Below are 26,348 nucleotides of genomic sequence, written 5' to 3'. Positions count from 1 at the left end.
CAGCCTCTTCCTTCATCGTGCCTCTACTGAGTCCTCTGATTCTCTTTGATCGGCTGTTTAGCATTCTTGTTTCCTCAATGTCGACCTACCTACTTCTAAGCACAGGGTATAAACTGTTTTTAAATTTTAATTTTTAGTAGCAAGTTTTAAATGACATATTGACATTTCTCTGAGTATTTAACCTCTGGAAATGAAAAATATGTGAATCTTGAGGAATAAATTAGAAGTATTTTTCCTCTGTAAAAACTGTATGTGACTTGATCTGTAATCTTCAGTTTTCTTTTTCTTATCATTTTCACAGTATTGCCTGTAGTCTTTGTGTTTCTGTTTACTTCCTGAAGTTGCTTAAATATTGCTTACCTACAGTGTTAGAGAGTTCTGATAGATTGTGGAGGGATTTTAAGTCTCAAACAATGACTTACAAGAATTTTAGTCTTTGTTGCATTCCTTTCATGCACTTTAAATTATGTTTTGATTTGTTCATTCTTCTTTGAGTATAATATTTTATTTTTACTCTTGCATATGTCATAGTCCAGATATTCCTTTTGATTCAGAAACCTTTTAGAATATTTTCCCAAAAGTTAAACTGTTAAAAAGTTAAACATTTTCATTGAAGATTAAAATTTTCTTGTAAAACAAAAACAAAAAAGAACAGCTTGATTTGGGTTGGATTCTGAAGCATTCTCTAGAAATCAGTGAGAACAATGACATACTCTCCCATCTACTTTGAAGAAAAGAGTTCTTCACTTGCTTTTGAATTTTATTTCATCTTTACTTAAATCTTTATGAGGGTGAGAAATATGCACATTATAATAAACACTGAATAGAACAGACAAATCGAATCAACACTGCTCAGACAGTTTCAAAATTTGGTCCAAATATAGGATCTTGATCCCAATTAGAATAAACCTAGGGATTTACCGTTGTGCACATTTAAGCACATTTAATTTAAGAAATCTAAAAAGTGAAAAATCATGCCTATAATCAGAATAATGAGTATGACCTTATTAATGAATGTATTAAGAAATATATTACCCAACATCAGAAAGTATATTTACCTTTGCAAAAAAAAATTAGACAGAGGTAGCCTGAAACAGCAGTCTGATAATTTCAGTTAGTACATTTTTCAGTGTCAAATCAGTTTTGCAAAACATAGTCCACCTGTTATCATTCCACATCACTATTTTTGGATGACCTGGAGGGTTCTCCATGTAAGTAAGTGAATAGTCAGAATTATAGGATATTTAAAAGAAATGCAGTTTCATTACTTTACAAAAGTACAGTAATAGTAATCCTACATTCTAACAATGCACCCTTGATTAAATGAATAAAGAAGATTTATTTTTAATCAACATTTAATTATTTTTATGCAGATGGAAGCTATTATAATACTTGAAAATAGTTCTCTTAAGTTGGTTAAACATTTTCCTCCAAAATTTTGATTATATTATCCCTTTGCTTAACAAAGTATAATACAAACGAAATGTCTTTTCAGGCCTGTTCAATTTGCACAGAGACCAAACTAGCAGATCCTAATTTAGAAAGGTTTTATTATGTACACTCTGAGCCCATGATGACATTTTATTGGTATTTCAGTTTATTAATTCAGATATACAGACTTTATATGAGATATTGGTTGTCTAAAGAAATAAAGTCCCATAAGAAGATTGTCTTTATCAGATTTATTCATCTACATTTTACAAAAATTTTATTTTATAGTTTTTGAAAAGAAGTATATCTGTAGCACTATATGTAGAACTATGGAATTTATGTTTTTACATATTAGGAAAGAATAATTTCATATATAAGTGCAAATATTTTAAAAATCATGGGTTTTTTTGGGTTTTTTTTGCTCAGAGAGTACACTTTCTTGATTCAATTAGTCAGCAAGTTTTTTTTCACATTTCTAGTGTCCTAAACACTAGACAGACATACAGTTAGAACAATTAGTGTACCCCAGGTGTATAATAGAGTTGTAAGCTGCTATAAAATATGGACTCTATTTTACAATGTTAGGCAATTGCAAAATGCAACAATTAAGTTATCGTAATTTAAGTTGTGAATTATGTGATATAAAGAATGACTAGAGACAGGGTTTGGGTAAGGGAGCTGAACTGGTGCCATCAAGGACTCATGTGGAAATTGAACTAAATTTTCAAGAATGGCTAGGATACAGGCATTCTATTTCTTTTTCAATTTTTTTTTTTAATCATTGTGAACATAGTATAATCACATTTTGAAGAGTAGGAATAAGGAAGAAAAATCATCTATTAACCCTACCCCTCCTATTGATGTTCTGACATATTTCCTTCCAGTCTTAGCTCTGTATTTATCCTTTTAACACAGTATTAATCATAGTCCATGTACTATTTTATATCTTTATTTTCTACTTTGCTGTATTTTATTTTTTATGTTTTGAAATTTTTATTTTATTTTTATTTATTTATTTATTTTTGGTTGTGTTGGGTCTTTGCTGCTGCATGCGGACTTTCTCTAGTTGTGTTGAGTGGGGACTACTCTTCGTTGCGGTGCTTGGGCTTCTCATTGCGGTGGCTTCTCTTGTTGCAGAGCATGGGCTCTAGGGGCATGGGCTTCAGTAGTTGTGGCACGCAGCCTCAGTAGTTGTGGCACACGGGCTTAGCTTATGTTTTCTTTCTTTTTTGTGTATTTCTGTCATTTACCTCATGAATGAATTTTAAATATCTCTACTATTTTAAACATTTAATGATCTCAAGATCTGATAAATTTCAAAAGATGGTGTTAGAGTTGATATTTAAATGTTACTTTCCTTTCCTACTTTCTTCTTCTGGAAAGCCTAAAAAATTTAAATTTTGTGATATTGTAACTTAGAAGTATTATCAAGATTGTTTTAATTTTGAGAAAGACCTATTAGTATTATAAATTTGCATTTTTATTTGTTTAATGTTTTTTTCTTTTCTACCCTCCCACTTCCGCCTCACATCCTCCACCCCTTAGGTATGAAGCTCTCTTCCCATTAGTATTGTCATGTTTGATGTTTGTCTGGATACACATGGAACAAGAAACCCTGCCACAATCTGTTGTTTCCTGTAAACAGAAGGTAGCCTGTCAAAATCATTCTTGCATTTATTTAAGAATATTAGAGTATTCTCTATCCTATAAGGAGGTTGCAATGTTATTTCATCAAAAATTATACTTAAAAATTTACAGTACTTAAGGCATTAATAATTAAGTTAATAATTAAGTCAAACAGTTTGTAAGGAAATTTTCACTTACAACAGAAAAGCATGATTTTATTGTTTCATGGGCATTATATGGGTTGGGCTTTTCTTAGAGATTATTTGAAAAAATCTCTGATGCAAAAAAACATTAATATAGGTGAAAGAATATAGGAGAAAGAATGTTCTTTATCTTGTTTGCCTTTGTTTTCACATCTAATTTTTCTTTCCTTCAGTTTATTTTCGTTGGAATAATATTTATGTTGTCGCACTTCAATTTATGAATTTGATCATAAAGTGACATTTGTGTTCCAGTGTTATTTTTCTCTTTCTAGTCATTCTAATCCAAAATGCTTATTCTGTCACCTTAGTGATCATGGCCTCAGTCCAAATCTTAGACTGTTTATTCAACATAATATACTTTGAATTGGCTAAAAGCCAGCCAGATATTAAGGACACCTTTATCATGTTGAGCTAGAGAGTTAATTGATGTCTCTTGCCTTTATTTCAGAACTGAAGATAATTATAAGAAATTTGTGATAAAATATTTATAATTTTACTGAGGTCAGATAAAAGAAATATTGCAGGAAAATACCTTCATAGTTGATCCATTGATTCATCCTTAACTGGTTCTAGTTGAGTTCACAAAGAGTACTTGATGTTTTAGAATAAACAATTTCAATAAAGAAGAAACTTTATTGAAGTATATTGAGTAATTACTGGTTTTTAACTTTCAGTCCTGGAATATTAAAACAGTACATGAAAAGAAGTTTTGATCAGATTCAAGTAAATGGTCAGACTGTCCTTAGTATTAAATATTCAAAATTTTAATAATTAAATATTATTAAATTAAAAATGAGGTTTACTGTGTTATTTTTTAAATTCTGTATTTTAACTGAAAGGAGATATGTCTTTTTCTAGAAAAGAGGATTAAAGCATCCTAAGAACTTAACAGAAAATTACATGGGAAGTGGGAGATAGGGAAAGTCTCCCTTTAAACTTATCCATGAGTTTTTCTTTTGTGGAAAAAGGGGGATTAAGCAAGACTGCATCCATCATGTTGGAATTGAGAGGCTTTTTATTTTACCAGGACAGAAATATTTTGCTTTTTTATAGAGAGAAAATAATTTCTCTGGAAATGAGTTAACAGAAGAACAAAAAAACAGAAAAATATTTAATTTATCCTGCTTTTTAATATCATACCATACTTGAGTTTGAGAAGATCGGGACACTGAGAAATCAGATGTTAGAAAAGGGAAAAATTATATAGGGATTTAAAAGTGAAGCATTTATACAGGATAATAAAAAGCTCAATTCTCACTTTTATTACACATGTGGCAATACTACAACTCTGTTCAGTATATTATTAACAGTATATTTTACCTTTTGGCAGATGTTATTAAGGTGAAATTAAGCTATAGGAAAAGATTTATTTGTTTTTGTTTGTTTTCTTGTCAGTACAAGTTATCTTTCTAGCTATTGTAACTTTGACGGTAAGTTTGCTTTTGAGGGTAGAAGTAAGCGAACTGTTATTGTGCATTTATAAATGTCTTCTTATCTCACAGGTCTCCAGTATCCAATTCACCTATAATACTGATATAACCCGGTTTCGAGACTTCTATCTGGATGACATCCGTAGGGCCTTCTTCCTTGTATCCTTTTTATGGACTTCTGTTTTAAGGCACTGCAACCTCCCATTTAATGGAGTAAGAAGAAGTGGGAGGGGTTTCTGCCTGTCATTTGGTAGTGGTATTACCTTGGAGGCCATTTAACCACCCTCCCAACCATAATTTTCTCATATAGTTTACACTTCAAAAAAATTCTGAAACTAGAGACAAGCATAAAGAATGATACAACAAACAAATGTATATATGTGTATTCTTGCCATCCAAGATATCAACAACTAATATTTTGTCACATATGTCACACATTTTTAAAAATTAAAATATTACAGCTAAAGACAGTCTCCTTTCAACTTCCAACTCCAAACTAATTTCCCTCATCCAGAAGAAACCACTATTATGAGTTAGGTTTGTATCTTTCTATGTGTATTTTATACTATACTCATGTTATATAACATCTGTCTCACAAGGTTTTTGGATCACATCAGAGGCAATGTTGTGTGAAAGTTATTTGTATTAGAAGTTTGAAAGACAATGTGACAGAATAAAGTCTCACTTTGGGAAGGCTGGCTGACTGACTTGAAGAAACTCATAGGGAGATATTTCCTTTGAACTTACTGTGGTGGAGTCTGGACCTTATAGGTCCAGAAAATAAATGTTCTTATTCTCTCCTCTACCTCTTGCCTTCACTCTCAATTTTGCTTTCTGTCTTTGCAGATTCCTTCCACTCAGCCTATACTAATAAAACACTTCTTCCTTTGAACCCTGCATCTCCCTAAATTATAATTTCATCTTGTCCTTTGTGTTTACTACCAAGCTCCTTGCTGCTACCATTTCCTCCCCATTTATGTACTATATCCTCAAGCCTTGACCAGTGCCTGGCACATAGTAGCTCTTCAGTATTTGTCGAATGTCTGTGCTGAAGTTGTCCTCTCGTGGTCTGCGGGGCCTTCCTGATTGCACAGTCTAATCTGTTCAGTTTTACTTGACCACTCTTATAACATTCAACTCAATTGATTTTTCTCTTTCTTTTCCCTTGACATCCAGAACATGATCCAGGTTCTCTTCTCAGCTTTTTACACCATCTCTATTCTCCTTCATGGAAACTTACTCTTCCTTTGCTCTTGAACCATGTATGTTTTTCTCCAAGCTCTATCGTTAACCTTCTCCTCTAATTGTGCCTGGGTAATGTCATCCTCTCCGATAGCTTTGACTGACACCTCTGTACAAACAACTCTAAGATCTACTTCTCCAGCCCTGACCTCTCTGACCTTAAGAGTCATATGTCCAACATCCTGCTGGGCATCACCAGATATATGTCCACACTGACTAATGACTGCCCACCCCTCTCCAAAATCACTCTCTGCCAGGTCTCATCTCATTTAATGGCATCGCCATGCTCCCAGCTACCCAGGGCATCAAACTTGTCATATTTAACAACTCCCTGTCCAGTTTTAAAGTTCCATGGTCTCCCCTCCTTCTCCATTTCCACTCTAACCACACTGGTTCAGACTTTCCTTGTCCCCAACATGGACTACTGAAATAGCTTCCTAATTGAATTTCCTGCCTCTAATTATTTGTATCCCTGATCCAAATATCTCACTGTTATTGGTATTTCTTATTTATATTACTCACCTAAAATGCTTGCTAGCTCTTCATTGTCTCCACAATAAAGTTCAAGGTTTTTTATTAATATGCCACCAATCTACATTTCTTGCTTCATCTTTCACTGTACCCTTCAATAAACCGTCAGCTTCTATCACACCTGTTTACTGTTTCTTGACTACATCATTTTTTTTTTTTTTTTTTTTTTTTGCACCGGGTGGCATGTGGGATCTTAGTTCCCTGACCAGGGATTGAACCCCGCACCCCCTGCATTGGAAGCATGGAGTCTTAACCACTGGATTGCCAGGGAAGTCCTTGACTACATCATTTATTTCCCACTGTTTACCTTTAAATTCATCTTATATACTTCTACATATCATCATAATCTTAGTCACCATATGAGCACTTTAGACTATTTTATTTATATTTATATTCTTAGTGCCTAGCTCTGCCTCTGACATGTACTAGATGATAAATCTTGGTTGGTTAGTTGACTGGTTGAATGCATGGAACAATGAAAATACTTAAGGCTCAAGTTACCAACGCAAATGCCGCTTTTTCACTGAAATTTGTCTTGATTCATACTTCCTTTTTAGTGTTTCTGTACTATTTTTGTGTATGTGTTTATGATAATAAAGTAACTAACATTTATTGAGCCCTTTCAGTGGGCCAGGCACTATTTTAAATACTTTACTAGCAGTAAGTTCTTAGACCCCAATATAATTAATACCTACTTTTTATTACTGCACTATTACAAATGTAAGTTTAAGAAATGTCAAGAAGATGTTTACTTTCTCATTCTCTATTGAATTATTTTAAAACATGATATCTTATTTCTTCCTAAGTCTTTCAAAGAACCTGGCACGTTTCACATGTAGTGGGCACACAGCAAGCATGTATGAAATGAAATCGTATTTCAGCTGAAAATGTCTGTCGCTTTTTTTTTAATCATTAGCAGCCAACTACAGATAACAATAATCCAACTGTTTATGTTAGAGGCGAGGAAAATAGTAACCTTCCCAAGGGTACTAGTGACAAGTAAGGATGACCTCCCAGGCCTCGTTGTTCTTAGTACATTGCTTGTTCAGTCTGGTTCTTTCCAAATGCATGCACAAGGAGATACAATGGAACACTCATTTACAATAATTTATGATCAAATGTACAAGTAGAAAAGCAAATTACCCTCATGGTAGAATAGGTATATCTTTTCTCAATGAAAAAGAACTTTTATGAATTCTGACTTGTTTTGGCATTTCCTTAACTCTATTTAGGTTTTCTTCTTAATGACAGCCTTTTTTGGAACTGGGAATATAGCTTCTGTTAACAGGTAATTTAAAATAAAAACAGCATATGTATAACCAGAAAATAATACAAATAGGGATTTTGTTCTGTACCTTGCTTTTTACACTAAAGGATGTATTTTGAAAATTGGTATGTGTCGGCACATACAAGTCTATCTCATTCGTTTTACTGATTTTGTAATAGTTCTTGAGACAATGTATACTTGTGCTTTAGTAAGAGTAGATTTCAGAAAAGTAGTTTAAACATGCTTTTTAGAAGAACATTCTTTTAAAGTTACAATGTGAATTCTAAACTCCTTTTTCTTTTTGTTGATTCCTTAGCTTTGATCTTGCCTCTGTCTATTGCTTTCTGACCGTGTTTAGTCCTTACATGATGGGAGCCCTGATGACGTGGAAGGTTGGTTTTCTTATTTTCTTAAGATACTGATTAATAAGATTATGAACTCATTGTGACAATTAAGATTATGTAACATGTGACATTAAGATTATAAAGTGACAGAGTTAAGTCACATGGAAAGAAGATACCTTCTCAGACACTGTTGAATGGGAAGTCGGACACTTTAGCTTTTACTCCAAAATATAGTTAATCCTTTTACTTTACTCTTAAGCCCATTTAACTTCAAAAAAGTAGAGAGTCTCGTAGTCCCAGGAAGTCCTATCAAAGGTGATTAAAGACTGTGGGAAGTGATGGGTGGATCAAAACTGCCTTGCTCCTCCAGATCAAAGGCTCCCCGAACTGATGTTCCCCACGCCCGAGACGGCCAACATGTTACCATCTTTTCTCATAATCCCTGTACTTAGAACTGATTCATTCATTCAATAAATATGTCATTGAAGGTTTATCAGCACCAACTGGGTACTGAGGAGTCTAAGATAATGACAAATTATCAGCTTTCCAGGGGTTCAGATGCTCCAATAGAATGTAATTCATGTTCTTTCCCTGTTTCTCTAGGATCATTAAGCTTGTCTTATTCCCTCTACCGTAGTGCCTGGCACATTTTATGTACTTAGTATATATTTGTTTAAATAAAGGAACTAATATCTGCCTAAAATCTGATTGCCTTCTATTCAGATCACAGAAGTAATAATTGTTAAAAGTATGTGTTTATTAAAGGATTAATATCCTTTTTTTTTTGTTACTGCACTAATACAAATGTAATTTTAAGAAATGTTAAAAAAGGTGTTCATTTTCTCATGTCCCATTCGCTATTGAATTATTTTGAAATGTGTATTAATAGTTTCCTTAATCTTTATTTACATTTTTCTTAATGGTAGTTGTTCTTTTCTCAGTCTATTAAAGATCATGGGCCTTTAATTAAAAACAAGCAAAAAGAGAAAGAAAAACAGAAGTTTAAACTAAATGCTAGATTTATAATCTCCAGCTTAATTCAGCAAGCTTTACTGATGTAATATATTTGGTCACTTTCTTTGACTGATGGGCTGGAAGTGAAAATTCTCCTGGACCTCTATTTCAGTCATGTAGCCTTAACTACATGTAGCCTTTGCTTGAATAAGAGTCTTATGCAGTTTTGAACATCATTTCTTTTCCATATTTTCTCCCTCCCCTCTTTGTTTAAACATTGTGTGTGTGTGTGTGTATTTTTTTTTAATTGGTCATTGGAAAGCAGTATCTCAAAATATTAACAGTGTTACCTCTGGATTATAGATTTTTCAACCAGTATAAATGTTATTATACCTTTCTCCATTTTTTTTTACGGAGTATGAATTTTATAATCAGAAATAAATTAGTATTAAAATAAAACAACAGCAAGCAATGGTAAAGCAGCTAAATCATGTTAATAGAGTTGTAGTATCAAATAACCAGATGAGTTCAGGGATCTGTGAATCAAATCATCAGGCTCCATAGTTTATTTGATTTGGGTCATTAATTATTATACTGAGTTAAATAGAACAAAAATTTGGAATAGGCTTTATTTGAAATATTTGTTGTTATCTTTTATACTACATATGCTATTGATGTGGATTTTTAAATCCGTTTCGTCACCGTTCTATATGTCATTGGTATCATGGTTTTATTTCAGCATTGGCTTTTCACTAATACAGACAAACTTTGAGAAATTGAAATATTTCTTCAAATGCTACAGCTACCCATGGCATCATTTGTTGTTCTTTTAAACAGATTTTAATCCCCTTTGCTCTTGTGATGTGTGCTTTTGAAGCTGTTCAGTTAACTACCCAGTTATCATCAAAAAGGTAAGGTGAATGCTTAAGAAACGTTGAATTTGTTAGTTTTTAGGAAATGAGAGTTAACACTTGAGGGTATTTTGTGTGATTGCTATTAAGACACAGTAACATAGATTTATTATAAAAATGAGAAAAAAATGTTTCACCCTTTTAGTCAGAATTCAGTTGTCATGAGAGGAAATTAGTTGATTAGAGCCTCTAGCAGAATAATATGCTTTCTCAACAATAAAATGTTATTAGAATATTATTCAAGCTAGAGAGGAGCCCCACTAAAAAACTATAAAATATAAACGTTAAATTTTTGTAGTTAATAACTTGTTTATTGTAGACATAACTGTGCCTAGAAACTCCAAGGGATACCATTCTGTTTTCTTTTGGATTATTTCTTAAATGTGTATTAGACAAATGTGTTAACATTATATCATTTTACATGGCTTGAAATTAACTTCTAGATGTCAGTAATTTACATAGTTTCTTAGTCTTGATTTCTACACTTTTGGCAAATGGAATGGGAAGTATCCTTTCTGAGTTTCCAGGAATTTCTGGAGCAGTCAGTGTTAAGCAATCAAGACTCTGGAAGAGAAGCTGTCAACTCAACTATTTGCTTTTTTGAAGCAATGAAATTGTGTCATCAGCACAGGACTGATCAGCCTCTCTGAAAGACACTTGAGATAAATGTGTAGCTTCTTAGCAGTTTTGTTATTCTTGAATCAAACTGGAATATTCAATGCTGAAAGAAATAACTAATATAGCATAAATTTGCATGTTCTTCTTGATGAATTTAAGCTAGAACCAAGTGTAGCATATTATTATGTATTTGCCATAATAATAATAATAATAAAAAGGTTCTCTTGCACTGTTTAAAAATAGTAGAAATCTCATTTCTAGATTAATTTAGTATATTTTTGCAGGATATTTACATGAATTTAACATTAAAAGCATTTATACCTTGTCAGTACCACATAGAAGATACTTAGACCCAATTTAAAAAAAGACTAGTAAGTGACAGGTACTTTCTCACATCTCTGTTAACAGATGCAAGATTTTAGAAGGGCTTTTAATTAAAGTTTAAGAAGAGCTGGGGATATGTGGGATGAGAAGTAGAAGGCTCATCAAAATGTGTGTGTATATGTATGCGTGTATTTGTGTGTGTCTGTGTGTGTGTGTAGTAATTTTAACCTGAGACTAGTACGACGAAAAACTAAATACAAAGGGAGAGTTTTAGTTTTGTTCGTTTAGTATTTAGTTTGTTTAGTATTTGGTTTTTTTACAATGAAAAACTAAATACAAAGGGAGAGAACTGAGGCAAAGATGACAAAGTTGTGGCTTTATAAATGTCTTCTCTTTCGACCTTTAAACCTTTACAAGTCACTGACATTCCCCCCTAATATAACACTGACCCCTCAAACTTAATATGTCGTACATTGAACCCAGCAATTCCCTTTCTTCCTGTTGAACTCTAGCTGCTCATCCTGTTTTCTTTTTCTAATCCGTCACACAAGCCCAAGTCCATCCATCCCTCATTGCCAAATCCACTCGCTACATGTCACTGATATCGTCTGTTCTTTCTATTCACATTTTCAATCACCTCCACCCGCCCACTATCATCAGTCGTCTTCAGGGGCCTCTTAGCTGATCTCCCTGCTTTTACTCCTGTCCTCCTACAGTTATTATCCATACAACAGACCGAGGAGCCTTTAAAACCTTCCAGTGGCTTCTTGTCACAACTAGGAAAAATTCTAAAGTCCTAATTATGGCCTAAATGGCCCCATGTGATCTGGCCCCTGCATATCTATCTCTCCAACCTTATTTCCCACAACTTTTATGCTAGCACGCTCTGCTTAAAGCTGGCCCTCTTGCTGTTCTGCAAATACGCCATGCACGTTTTCACCTCATGCCCTTTGTACGTTCCACACTCTCTCTACCTGCATTGCTCTTTACTCATATAGTTTCATGGTTCACTCTGTTCACACAGGTCTCTACTTAAATGTCTTCTCCTCATAGAGGTCTCCCCCGATCAATCGACTTTTCTTCCTCACATTTAACACCACCTGACATTTTATTGTTATTACAAACATTCTATTTATTATTTGTCTCCCTGAGTAGATGGTAGGCTCTGTTCACCAATGTTTTACCAGCAACAAGAACAGTGGCTGGCATACAATAGAAACTGAAAACACATGTGCTAAATTAGTGGTAGAAGTTATCAGCACAAAATAAAACTGGAAATGGCTACTACTACACATTGTGACATTTCTTTTATACACAAGACTCACTTAAGAACGTCCCCCTTTTGGTTCCAGAGAGCACTAAAATTTGACCCAGGAAAAATTAGACTTGGTAGAAACAACAACAAATAATACTGTAGAAACAACAACAATAATACTGTAAAAAAGTAAAACCACCCAGAGTAAAATCTACAACTGACAAAATAATGTTGAAGAAGCAAAAAATAAAAAATAGTGACATCACCAAATGCTGGGGAGGCTGCAAAGAAATTGCTCTCAGACGTTGCTGGTGGGAATGTAAAATAGTACACCTACTCTGAAAAGAGTTATCCAGTTTCTTATGAAACTGAGCAAACAACATAATCCAGTAACTGCACTCAGCTATTTTTCCTAGAGAAATGAAAACTTGTGTTTGCACAAAAACTGTACACGAATGTTTATAGCAGCTTTATTTGTAATAGCCACAAACTGGAAACCACCCTGATGTCCTTTAGTGCTTGAATGGTTAAGCAAACTGTGGTATAATGGAGTACTGCTCAGCAATAAAAAGGAGCAAACTATTGATACACACAGAACCTTAGATAAATCTCAAGACAATTGTGCTGAGTGAAAAGGCAATCCCAAAATGTTATAAGTGATTCAAGTGATTCCACTTGTACAACACTCTTGAAATAACAAAATTATAGAAACAGAGAATAGATCAGTGGTTTCCAGGGACTGGGGATTAGACAGAGAGTAAGCAAGAGGAGGATAGATGTAGCTATAAAAGAGTATCATGAGGGATCCTTGTGATGATGGAAACATTCTGTATCTTGGCAGAATCAATGTCAGTATCCTGGTTCTGATATTGTACTATAGTTTTGTAAGATGTTACCAGTGGGGGAAACTGGGCAGAGGGTACATGGGTTCCCTCTATATCATATCTTGCAGTTGCATGTGAATCCATAATTATCTAAAATAAAAACTTTAATTTAAAAAATCATAATTCATGTCCCTTTCTTTTTTTAATTTTATTTATTTATTTTTTATGCAGCAGGTTCTTATTAGTCGTCCATTTTATACACATCAGTGTATACATGTCAATCCAAATCTCCCAATTCATCACACCACCACTACCCCCCACTGCTTTCCCCCCTTGGTGTCCATACGTTTGTTCTCTATCATGTCCCTTTCATACTATTGAAATAAATATTCAAAGTGTTAAATAACATTTTTGAAGTCCAGCCCATCACTGTGGGACAGTAGTCCATGATAATGTGAAAAGAGCCTTTGTCAAATGTAATATTTTCAGAAGCAGAAATACTAATAACAGAATGTTAGATTATTTGATTATTCTCATTTTGATTTTAATGTGCTTTTAAATGTGTCTGCAGTATTACATGTGTTTTTTCTTTATTTTTTTTCCAGTCTTTTTCTCATGGTTATCAACATATCAGACATCATGGCTTTGGTAAGGCATTACTGGATATTCAATATAAATAAGATTGACAAGCTAAACAATGAGTTGATTTTTTTAATATATATATAATATATTTATTTATTTATTTTTGGCTGCACTGGGTCTTCGTTGCTGCGCATGGGCTTTCTCTAGTTGCAGCAAGCGGGGACTACTCTTCGTTGCGGTGCGTGGGCTTCTCATCGCGGTGGCTTCTCTTGTTGTGGAGCACGGGCTCTAGGTGTGCGAGCTTCAGTAGTTGTGGCATGCAGGCTCAGTAGTTGTGACTCACGGGCTCTAGAGCGCAGGCTCAGTAGTTGTGGCGCGTGGGCTTAGTTGCTCCGCGGCATGTGGGATCTTCCTGGACCAGGGCTCGAACCCGTGTCCCCTGCATTGGCAGGCAGGTTCTCAACCACTGTGCCACCAGAGAAGTCCCCCAATGAGTTGATTTAATCAAGTGAAATATGAATGCATTTCTGTACATGAACTCTTTAGATACTGAATTATTAGTGCTGGCATAATTTACACATAAATTACTTTCTTTTTATATGACCTATAATGTGGTAAGAGTGCTCTTCTTAAAGTGTCAGAAATCTTCTAACTTGATTTGTTAGAATCTGTTACTTTATACATAGTCTTCAGTGGTACATTGTATCTGAAATGAAACTTCCATAGGAGGTTAACAGAAAAAGCTAACTTTAGGTTTAGGTAATATACCATTTTCCTACTTGAAATGCTGATTTTTAACCTTTTTGTCAGATTGAAAAAGAAAGGAAAAACGAGAGGGGAAGAGGAAGGGAAGGAAGGAAAGAGGGAACAGAGTGGGATGATGTTATCAAGATGCTAGCTCTAATAATGAGTTCTAGTGAGGAACAGGTAGATGGGCCTCTTGTATGTAATGTATTAACAAAAAGAACCCATTTTACACCTACAAGTTCAGGAGGGTTCCCCAAACTACCCTAAGGTTTGATAATTCACTAGATGGACTCACAGAATTCACCGAAGACTGTTGTTTCCACCAGTGTGGCTTATTACAGGGAAAGGAGACAGATTAAAATCAGCCAAGGGAAGAAATGCAGAGGGCAGAGTCCAGAAGGGGTCCAGATGTGGAGCTCTGGCCATACTCTCCCCGTGAAGCTGGGACAGCCGTGCTCTACCGGCAGTGATGCGTGACAGTGCACATGGAGTACTGCCAGCCAGGCTCACCAGAGCCTCGATGTCCAGGCTTTTTATTGGAGCTCGATCATATATTGTTCCCATGGCTAACCTTTAATCTCCAGTCCTTCTAGAGGTAGAACTGATAACACACGGCCCAAACCCCTGAACATAAATCACATTATTAGACTGTCCAGTGGTTGAGTTCCCCCAGGCAAAACACTCCTATCAGGCAGGGCCGAGTAAATCGCCTCCTAGTAGCTGAAGGTAAAGGCCAGACCTCTCTTTAGGTAGGGTTAATTCTTCACTACACAACATCTTATGCTGAAAGGGCTGAGACGACTGTTAGGGTAACTTCCCAAATCAGATTCCTAGTCACTTGATTCAGATGAGAACATTTTTATGTTGTATTGAACTGGATATATTTCTGAAATTGACCACACATAATGTTAGAACAAATTAGCTTTCAGTTTTGCTCACAAAGTGGCAAATAGGCAAAGACATGTTAACAGAAGAGAATTTAAATTCTCTGATTAATTTTATATGAAGAATCAGACTGCTGAGTTTAACTTAGAGAGCCATGTGTGGTCTAAGTTCTGCTTACCTGACTGGTGTTGTATCTCTCCTCTCTCTCCTTGTTTCCTCTACCCCAGCCTCACCTTGGACATGCCAAGCTCTACCTGGACTCTTGATGTTTATAAACGTTACTCCCTCTGTCAGAAACAAACTTCTCCCCCAATCTCTCCAACCTCCTCTTTCCTCTGACTCTTACTTGTCACTTAGATTTTTAGACTTTTTATTGGGACTGCCTTCCCTTATTACCCCAGCTGGGGTGTGTACCCCTTCCTTTGTGCTCCTGTACTTGCCTGTATTTCCAATGATAACACTCATCACACACACACACACACACACACACACACACACACACACACGCCTGATAAATTGACTGAATCAGTCACTAGATTATAAATCTCCTGAAAGAGAGTTTATCTCCAGGACCTAACACAGTGATTGGCACATAATAGACTATCAGTAAGTGTTTGCTGATGAATAGATGATACGGCTTCCTTTCACTGCAGTCTTTGGTATTATCGATACTTAGTGTCTTTTATGAAAGTTGGCTGGGTTTTCTTTCTAGTTATTCAAGATGTCACTTTTGTGTTTATGTGATTGAATGGTAATGCTGTTTCTGGCTTTTAAGCTATTGCTCATTTTAGTCCAAGCAAAAATTTCAATAAAGGGCGAATTCTTATTGATTCCAGTCAGATAGTGGTTCTGAGGGGTCAGAAATCTGAAAGACATAATCCTAAAACAAAATTGCTTTTAGACTGAATCTATATAGCCTTTGTTTTTAATGGAGCCATATTTTGTTTTATTTTACAGCATTTTTTCTTCTTGATCAAAGATTATGGCAGCTGGCTTGATATTGGAGCAAGGTATAGTATATATTCACGTAGAATTCTTCAGAGTGCAGTGAAAAATAGTAACTTGGTATCTTAGTATAGAAGATTTCAATTTGATTTTTGAAGTAAGCATAGCAAGTAGCAATTATTTTAAACCTCTGGAGGTGAGACATGTCCCTCCAGTTCTTGGCATTAACACATTATCAGGTGTTTCCTTGGGATGATGTGGGGACAGATGTTAAGTCTGAAAGAAATGCAGAACAGCAGGAAGGTACAAGGAGAACTGCTTGAATCTGGGGTAGATCACTCCAGTGTCTGTGTTCTCATAATCTCTCAATCTCTCTCGAGAACAATGAAGCTATTCAAGTTGCAGTGTGAATTTTCTGTGGCAGTTTACATTTCATGTAATCATCATATGCCTCCTAAAATCTTCAATATGGGAACATGTTAACATGTGATACCTATAACATCATTATTTAAAGTATCATCTGAACAAAAAGTCAGTTTCCTCTTTATTGTGATTTGAACATCAATGATTGCCATAATCTGTTAAATTTCTTCTCTTTGAGGGGAAGAAAGCAAGGTTGATCCTTTTGCCTTTTTGTTTTCAAATGCATTCAGAGATAGAATACATTTTTATAGACTAATTTTATTTCCTTCAGTCAGTATTTGTTCAGCCAGGAATTGTGTAGGTTTGGGTGAGGTACTCGATTACAAGTCCTCTCCTCTGTTCCTACCTCTTAGGCAGCTCAGGCTTGTACCGCCTTGTTATTTATATAGAGGTCTGTCTCCCTTGATAGTCAGCTGATTTGACTCTCTTTCATTCCTTGTGTGCTAGGCACAAAGAGGGTACTCCATAGGTCATTAATTTTGTTTTCATTAGTCTCTTAAGTTTGAAGCTTAGGGAAAGTTTTAATGTGTCCTTCTCACCAGCCCTCTGATCCCAAAGTGTCCAGGCAGGTAGTAGGTCATGGCATGGGCTTTAAACCAGAGTTCCTGGGATTGATCTATTTCTGCCACTTTTTAGCTGTGAGACTGTCAGCAAGTGACTTAACGTCTCTAATCTCTCTCTGTCTCTTGTCGTTTTGAATGAATTAATCCATCTAAAGCATTTAGCACAGTGCCTGGCATCAAATAAGCTCCAATAAATGGAAACTATTATTATTAATATTACTCTGCAGTTCTATTTTTTTATCCTTCATAGTGTTTCTTGTATTTGAGATACCTCTCCTTATTCTCTCCATAATTTGATTAATTTATTTTCATTTTAAACATAGGTCAGAATTTTGTTTGGAAAATATTCTGACAAAATATAGCATTTTTACATATGAGACTTTTTATTTTATTCTTTTTTTTTTTTTTTTAAATTTTTTTTTTTAATTAATTTATTTATGGCTGTGTTGGGTCTTCGTTTCTGTGCGAGGGCTTTCTCTAGTTGTGGTAAGTGGGGGCCACTCTTCATCGCGGTGCGCGGGCCTCTCACTATCGCGGCCTCTCTTGTTGCGGAGCACAGGCTCCAGACGCGCAGGCTCAGTAGTTGTGGCTCACGGGCTTAGTTGCTCCGTGGCATGTGGGATCTTCCCAGACCAGGGCTCGAACCCGTGTCCCCTGCATTGGCAGGCAGATTCTCAACCACTGCGCCACCAGGGAAGCCCTATTTTATTCTTAATTGTAGCAAAATATACATAATATAAAATTTACCTTCTTAACCCTTTTCAAGTGTAGAATTCAGTGGCATTAAGGACATTCACATTGTTGTACAACTATCATTATCATTCCATCTCCATAATGGTTTGCATCTTGCAAAAAACTCCTCATTCCCCATCTCTACCAGCCCTGGCAACCACCATTTTAATTTCTGTTTCTATGTATTTGACTACTCTAGGATAGCTCACATAAATTAAATTGTACAGTATTTGCCCTTTTGTGACTGAATTATTTCACTTAGCATAATGTATTCAAGGTTCATCCCTGTTATAGCATGTGTCAGAATTTCCTTCCTTTTGAAGGCTGTATAATGTTCCATTGTATGTACAGACCACATTTTGTTTACCCATTCATCCATCAGTGGACACTTGAGTTGCTTCCCCCTTTTGGCTATTGTGAATAATGCTGCTATAACATGGGTTTCAGACTTTTTGATGGGAGAAATTTATATTGGTTTTGGCTCTAAAGAGGTGCAAAGGAATGAAGAGGATATAATTCTCACATGAAGATGTGCATCATTAATTTCTGCACAGCATCATTAATTTATATTACACAAATTAAGGATTTGATTTTCTCTGATTCACTTGAGGTTTATCTTTACTTGGCAGATTTTTTTCTTCAAAGTACAAATTTCACTGTTATTACTAGTAATAACACGCATAAAACACAAAGCATTTTTAAATATCCATGATCTCAATTCAACAGGGCAAATATTTATTGATCACCCACTATGCACCAGGTGAATTCCTGGGGATGAAAAGCACATTCTCAGGCTCTCAGGGAGCTTAAGTTTGGAGGAGGAAACAGACTCATGAGCAGACAATATGGTGCAGTGTGGGAATTTCTAGAATAGTCTCTTGGGTGCTGTGGGGACATTAGTCAGGGCACCTACCTCAGCCTTGCAGGGTAAGGGAAGGCTTGTCAGGAGAGGGACTGTTTAGACACTGCAAGAGTAGCATTTAGAAGAGCACATTGGGTCACAAGATCTAGGGAGAATGTGTAGCGTAAATAAAGGCCAAGATCTAATGGCATCTTAAGGAACCACTGATATTTATGGGTAGAGAACAGGAGGTGCGGCAATGAGGCTGGAAGAAGTGGCCAGAAAGGCAGGAGGAAACCAGGTGAGAGTAGTGTGGTGGAGATCAAAAGAACATTCAGGAAGGAGGGAGGTTATCGAGATGTTACAGAGAGAGTAAGTAGGAGAAGACATAAAGATATGCATTGGATTAAACAGTGGGTCATTGATGAGCTTGGCCAGGGACGGTTCAGTGGTAAGATTTAGTACTAGACGTCTGCACTGAATCAAATCCATTGATATCTGGGTGAGGACCACAGACCAAAGATAATCATTTTTCTCCTCTCTACCAAGTCTTCAATAAAATAACAAACCCAGCAAAAGTGAAGAGAATAGAAAAATGACCATCAGCAAATGCAAGTTCAACAAATTCCTAGAAGATGGATAATCTGAGAGAGGAAGCAGCAGCCCAGAATCTATCAGTGAGTGTTGCCAAAGGAACAGGGAAGCCCAGAGGCTCCAGACTCTGTCGGACAGTAATACGGAGCATAGGAATGAGGAAGGGGATTAACTGCATGTCTCCCAGTCCAGTGATGGTACCAATGGGCTCTCCATGGCCTCTTTCCTCCTTCCTTCATCCCCACACAGGAAGTACTACTTTCTGCCTTTTACTCCCAGGGAAAAACCAGAGGACACCTGGAAAGAGGCTGAGGAGATGTGAAGAATTTCACTGCTATGACACATGTGCTTCTACCTCATAGAAAAATTGTCCTCCACTCTAGCATTCATAGCTTCCTTCCACCTCGGCCCAAAGGGCAGAGGCAGGCACCCCTCCTGCTCATCCTAAAACATGACATAGCAATTTTTATTACATACCCACAACTTACTGGCAACTATCCTATTTGTGAGTTAGACCTAGAGGAAAACAAGACTTTCTTAAAAACTTAATACTACCCTCTGATTGCTATTCTGAATAGAATAGCATTCTATTCCTAGATACCTACCCAAGAGAAGGAAAAAATATGTACACAGAAGACTTGTACAGGAATTTTCATAGTAGCTTTATTAATAATAACCAAAATCTGGAAACAACCCAGATGTTTATCAGCACTTGAATGGATAAACAAATTATGCTATATCCATAAAATGGAAAACTACTTATTAATAAAAAGAAATGAACGACTGATGAACCCAACTACATGGATGAATCTTAGAAATTTTATAATGAGTGAAAGAAACCAGGTACATTAAGAGTATATATTGTATTATTACATTTATGTAAAATTCTAGAACAGACAGAATTAATCTATAGTCACAGAAAGCTGATCAGTTGTTGTCTGGGCCTGGGAATTAGGGTAAGCCTGCCTATAAATGGGCATGTGGAAACTTTTGGAGTGATGGAAGTGTTCTACATCTTGACTGTGATGATGGTTACATGGGTGAATCATTTGTCAATACTCATTTAACCAGATACTTAAAATGGTTCCATTTTCTTATATATAAATTATACTTCAAAGTTGATTCATAAGGAAAAATAGAAGAACTAAAATAACTACCTAAAATTGACATGAGTAAGGTATGGTATAAGTCAGCCAAATCCTCCTCTTGCCTAGCAGAGACTTAATAAATGATGTTTTAAATTGTTGCATCAATAAACAGCAATGTAAAGATACTAATTCATGTCAAGGAGGTAACCACCAGAAGGTCTAAAAAGGGAAGCAGTTAGAGTGGTTGCTTGAGAAGTGGGTAAGAAAGAATGAGGGGTATTACTTTTCATTGTAAGTCTTTCTCCCTTATTTTGCTTTTTTAATACTGTGTGTATGCCTCAGATAAAAATTAACGGGAAGCCCTGAACCAAGATGGCAGAGTAGAAGGACGTGCTCTCACTCCCTCTTGTGAGAGTACCGGAATCACAACTAGCTAATGGACAGTCATCGACAGGAAGACACTGGAACTCACCATAAAAAGATACCCCACATCCAAAGACAAAGGAGAAGCCACAGTGAGACGGTAGGAGGGGGCGCAATCACAGTAAAATCAAATCCCATAACTGCTGGGTGGGTGACTCACAGATGGGAGAACACTTATACCACAGAAGTCCACCCACTGGAGTGAAGGTTCTGAGCCCCACGTCAGGCTTCCCAACCTGGGGGTCCAGCAACGGGAGGAGGAATTCCTAGAGAATCAGACTTCGAAGGCTAGCGGGATTTGATTGCAGGACTTTGACAGGACTGGGGGAAACAGAGACTCCACTCTTGGAGGGCACACACAAAGTAGTGTGCATGTTGGGACCCAGGGGAAGGAGCAGTGACCCAAGGGGAGACTGAACCAGACCTACCTGCTACTGTTGGAGGGTCTCCTACAGAGGCAGGGGGTGGCTGTAGCTCACCGTGAGGAAAAGGACGCTGGCAGCAGAAGTTCTGAGAAGTGCTCCTTGGTGTGAGCCCTCCCAGAGTCCACCATTGGCCCCAACAAGGAGCCCAGGTGGTCTCCAGTGTTGGGTTGCCTCAGGCCAAACAACCAACAGGGAGGGAACCCAGCCCCACCCATCAGCAGTCAAGCAGATTAAAGTTTTACTGAGCTCTGCCCACCAGAGCAACAGTCAGCTCTACCCACCACCAGTCCCTCCCATCAGGAAACTTACACAAGCCTCTTAGATAGCCTCATCCACCAGAGGGCAGACAGCAGAAGCGAGAAGAACTATAATCCTGCAGCCTGTGGAACAAAAACCACATTCACAGAAAGACAAGATGAAAAGGCAGAGGGCTATGTACCAGATGAAGGAACAAGATAAAACCCCAGAAAAACAACTAAGTGAAGTGGAGATAGGCAACATTCCAGAAAAAGAATTCAGAATAATGATAGTGAAGATGATCCAGGACCTCGGAAAAAGAATGGAGGCAAAGATCGAGAAGATGCAAGAAATGTTTAACAAAGACCCAGCAGAATTAAAGAACAAACAAACAGAGATGAACAATACAATAACTGAAATGAAAACTACACTAGAAGGACTCAATAGCAGAATAACTGAGGCAGAAGAACAGATAAGTGACCTGGAAGACAGAATGGTGGAATTCACTGCTGCGGAACAGAATTAAGAAAAAAGAATGAAAAGAAATGAAGACAGCCTAAGAGACCTCTGGGACAATATTAAACCCAACAGCATTCTCATTATAGGCGTCTCAGAAGGAGAAGAGAGAGAGAAAGGACCAGAGAAAATATTTGAAGAGATTATAGTCAGAAACTTCCTTAACATGGGAAAGGAAATGGCCACCCACGTCCAGGAAGTGCAGCGAGTCCCATACATGATAAACCCAAGGAGAAACACGCTGAGACACATAGTAATCAAATTGGCAAAAATTAAAACAAAGAAAAAATTTTGAAAGCAGCAAGGGAAAAACGACAAATAACATACAAAGGAACTCCCATACAGTTAACAGCTGATTTCTCAGCAGAAACTCTACAAGCCAGAAGGGAGTGGCATGATATACTTAAATTGATGAAAGGGAAGAACCTACAACCAAGATTACCCAGCAAGGATCTCATTCAGATTCGATGGAGAAATCCAAAGCTTTACAGACAAGCAAAAGCTAAGAGAATTCAGCACCACCAAACCAGCTCTACAACAAATGCTAAAGAAACTTCTCTAAGTGGGAGACACAAGAGAAGAAAAGGACCTACAAAAACAAACCCAAAACAATTAAGAAAATGGTCATAGGGACATACATATCAATAATTACCTTAAACGTGAATGCATTAAATGCTCCAACAAAAGACTCAGGCTTGCTGAATGGATACAAAAACAAGACCCACCTATATGCTGTCTACAAGAGACCCACTTCAGACCTAGAGACACATACAGACTGAAAGTGAGGGGATGGAAAAAGATATTCCATGCAAATGGAAAGCAAAAGAAAGCTGGAGTAGCCATACTCATATCAGATAAAATAGACTTTAAAATAAAGAATGTTACAAGAGACAAGGAAGGACACTACATAATGGTTAAGAGAGCAATCCAAGAAGAAGATATAACAATTATAAATATATATGCACCCAACATAGGAGCACCTCAATACATAAAGCAACTGCTAACAGCTATAAAAGAGGAAATAGACAATAACACAATAATAGTGGGGAACTTTAACACCTCACTTACACCAATGAACAGATCATCCAAAATGAAAATTTATTTTATTTATAATATTTATTATTAAACACAAGCTTTAAATGACACAATAGACCAGATAGATTTAATTGATATTTATAGGACATTCCATCCAGAAACAGCAGATTACACTTTCTTCTCAAGTGCGCACAGAACATTCTCCAGGATAGATCACATCTTGGGTCACAAATCAAGCCTCAGTAAATTTAAGAAAATTGAAATCATATCAAGCATCTTTTCTGACCACAACGCTATGAGATTAGAAATGAATTACAGGGAAAAATACATAAAAAACACAAACACATGGAGGCTAAACAATATGTTACTAAATAACCAAGAGATCACTGAAGAAATCAAAGAGGAAATCAAAAAACACCTAGAGACAAATGACAATGAAAACACGATGATCCAAAAGCTATGGGATGCAGCAAAAGCAGTTCTAAGAGGGAAGTTTATAGCTATACAAGCCTACCTCAAGAAACAAGAAAAATCTCAAATAAACAATCTAACCTTACACCTAAAGGAACTAGAGAAAGAAGAACAAAAAAAAAAAAACCCCAAAGCTACCAGAAGGAAAGAAATCATAAAGATCAGAGCAGAAACAAATGAAATAAAAACAAAGAAAACAATAGCAAAGATCAATAAAACTAAAAGCTGGTTCTCTGAGAAGATAAACAAAATTGATAAACCATTAGCCAGACTCATCATGAAAAAGAGGGAGAGGACTCAAATCAATAAAATTAGAAATAAGAAAGGAGAAGTTGCAACAGACATCGCAGAAATACAAAGCCTCCTAAGAGACTACTACAAGCAACTCTATGACAATAAAATGGACAACCTGGAAGAAATGGACAAATTTTTAGAAAGGTATAACCTTCCAAGACTGAACCAGGAAGAAATAGAAAATATGAACAGACCAATCACAAGTAATGAAATTGAAACTGTGATTAAAAATCTTCCAACAAACAAAAGTCCAGGACCAGACAGCTTCACAGGTGAATTCTATCAAACATTTAGAGAAGAGCTGACACCCATCCTTCTCAAACTCTTCCAAAAAATTGCAGAGGAAGGAACACTCCCAAACTCATTCTATGAGGCCACCATCACCCTGATACCAAAACCAGACAAAGGTACTACAAAAAAAGAAAATTACAGACCAATATCACTGATGAATATAGATGCAAAAATCCTCAACAAAATACTAGCAAACAGATTCCAACAACACATTAAAAGGATCATACACCACGATCAAATGGGATTTATCCCAGGGATGCAAGGATTCTTCAATATACGCAAATCAATCAATGTGATACACCATATTAACAAATTGAAGAATAAAAACCATATGATCATCTCAGTAGATGCAGAACAAGCTTTTGACAAAATTCAACACCCATTTATGATAAAAACTCTCCAGAAAGCAGGCATAGAGGGAACCTACCTCAACATAATAAAGGCTGTATACGACAAACCCACAGCAAACATCACTCTCAATGGTGCAAAACTGAAAGCATTTCCTCTAAGATCAGGAGCAAGGCAAGGATGTCCACTCTCACCACTATTATTCAACATAGTTTTGGAAGTCCTAGCCACGGCAATTAGAGAAGAAAAAGAAATAAAAGGAATCCAAAATGGAAAAGAAGAAGTAAAGCTGTCACTGTTTGCAGATGACATGATACTATACATAGAGAATCCTAAAGATGCCACCAGAAAACTACTAGAGCTAATCAATGAATTTGGTAAAGTTGCAGGATACAAAATTAATGCACAGAAATCTCTTGCATTCCTATACACTAATGATGAAAAATCTGAAAGAGGAATTAAGGAAACACTCCCATTTACATTGCAACAAAAAGAATAAAATACCTAGGAATAAACCTACCTAGGGAGACAAAAGACCTGTATGCAGAAAACTATAAGACATTGATGAAAGAAATTAAAGATGATACCAACAGATGGAGAGATATACCATGTTCTTGGATTGGAAGAATCAATATTGTGAAAATGACTATACTACCCAAAGCAATCTACAGATTCAATGCAATCCCTATCAAATTACCAATGGCATTTTTTATGGAACTAGAACAAATCATCTTAAAATTTGTATGGAGACACAAAAGACCCCGAATAGCCAAAGCAGTCTTGAGGGGAAAAAACGGAGCTGGAGGAATCAGACTCCCTGACTTCACACTATACTACAAAGCTACAGTAATCAAGACAATATGGTACTGGCACAGAAACAGAAACATAGATCAGTGGAACAAGATAGAAAGCCCAGAGATAAACCCATGCACCTATGGTCAACTAATCTATGACAAAGGAGGCAAGGATATACAATGGAGAAAAGACAGTCTCTTCAATAAGTGGTGCTGGGAAAACTGGACAGCTACATGTAAAAGAATGAAATTAGAACACTCCCTAACACCATACACAAAAGTAAACTCAAAATGGATTAGAGACCTAAATCTAAGACCAGACACTATAAAACCCTTAGAGGAAAACATAGGAAGAACACTCTTTGACATAAATCACAGCAAGATCTTTTTTGATCCACCTCCTAGAGTAATGGAAATAAAAACAAAAATAAACAAATGGGACCTAATGAAACTTCAAAGCTTTTGCACAGCAAAGGAAACCATAAACAAGACAAAAAGACAACCCTCAGAATGGGAGAAAATATTTGCAAACGAATCAACGGACAAAGAATTAATCTCCAAAATATATAAACAGTTCATGCAGCTCAATATTAAAAAAACAAACAACCCAATCCAAAAACGGGCAGAAGACCTAAATAGACATTTCTCCAAAGAAGACACACAGATGGCCAAGAAGCACATGAAAAGCTGCTCAACATCACTAATTATTAGAGAAATGCAAGTCAAAACTACAATGAGGTATCACCTCACACCAGTTAGAATGGGCATCATCAGAAAATCTACAAACAACAAATGCTGGAGAGGATGTGGAGAAAAGGGAACCCTCTTGCACTGTTGGTGGGAATGTAAATTGATACAGCCACTATGGAGAACAGTATGGAGGTTCCTTAAAAAACTAAAAATAGAATTACCATATGATCCAGCAATCCCACTACTGGGCATATACCCAGAGAAAACCATAATTCAAAAAGACACATGCACCCCAATGTTCACTGCAGCACTGTTTACAATAGCCAGGTCATGGAAGCAACCTAAATGCCCATCAACAGACGAATGGATAAAGAAGTTGTGGTACATATATACAATGGAATATTACTCAGCCATAAAACGGAACGAAATTGGGTCATTTGTTGAGACGTGGATGGATCTAGAGA

At 36.4% G+C, this 26,348-nt stretch overlaps 1 protein-coding gene across 1 annotated transcript in view; it reads left to right on the top strand.

The window, feature by feature from the left end:
• Positions 1–26,348, top strand: part of PIGN (phosphatidylinositol glycan anchor biosynthesis class N) — a 108,671-nt gene that overhangs the window by 67,376 nt on the left and 14,947 nt on the right. The window contains 8 exon segments of the mRNA XM_036823699.1: positions 4–106; positions 2,977–3,079; positions 4,763–4,849; positions 7,696–7,751; positions 8,047–8,122; positions 9,866–9,939; positions 13,566–13,608; positions 16,132–16,184. Of these exon segments, the coding sequence (XP_036679594.1) occupies positions 4–106; positions 2,977–3,079; positions 4,763–4,849; positions 7,696–7,751; positions 8,047–8,122; positions 9,866–9,939; positions 13,566–13,608; positions 16,132–16,184 (595 nt within the window).

This window comes from Balaenoptera musculus, chromosome 14, assembly GCF_009873245.2.
Source record: "Balaenoptera musculus isolate JJ_BM4_2016_0621 chromosome 14, mBalMus1.pri.v3, whole genome shotgun sequence".
NCBI lineage: Eukaryota > Metazoa > Chordata > Mammalia > Artiodactyla > Balaenopteridae > Balaenoptera > Balaenoptera musculus.
Note: the sequence above shows the minus strand (reverse complement) of the source record. Positions and strands in the feature narration are given on the sequence as shown.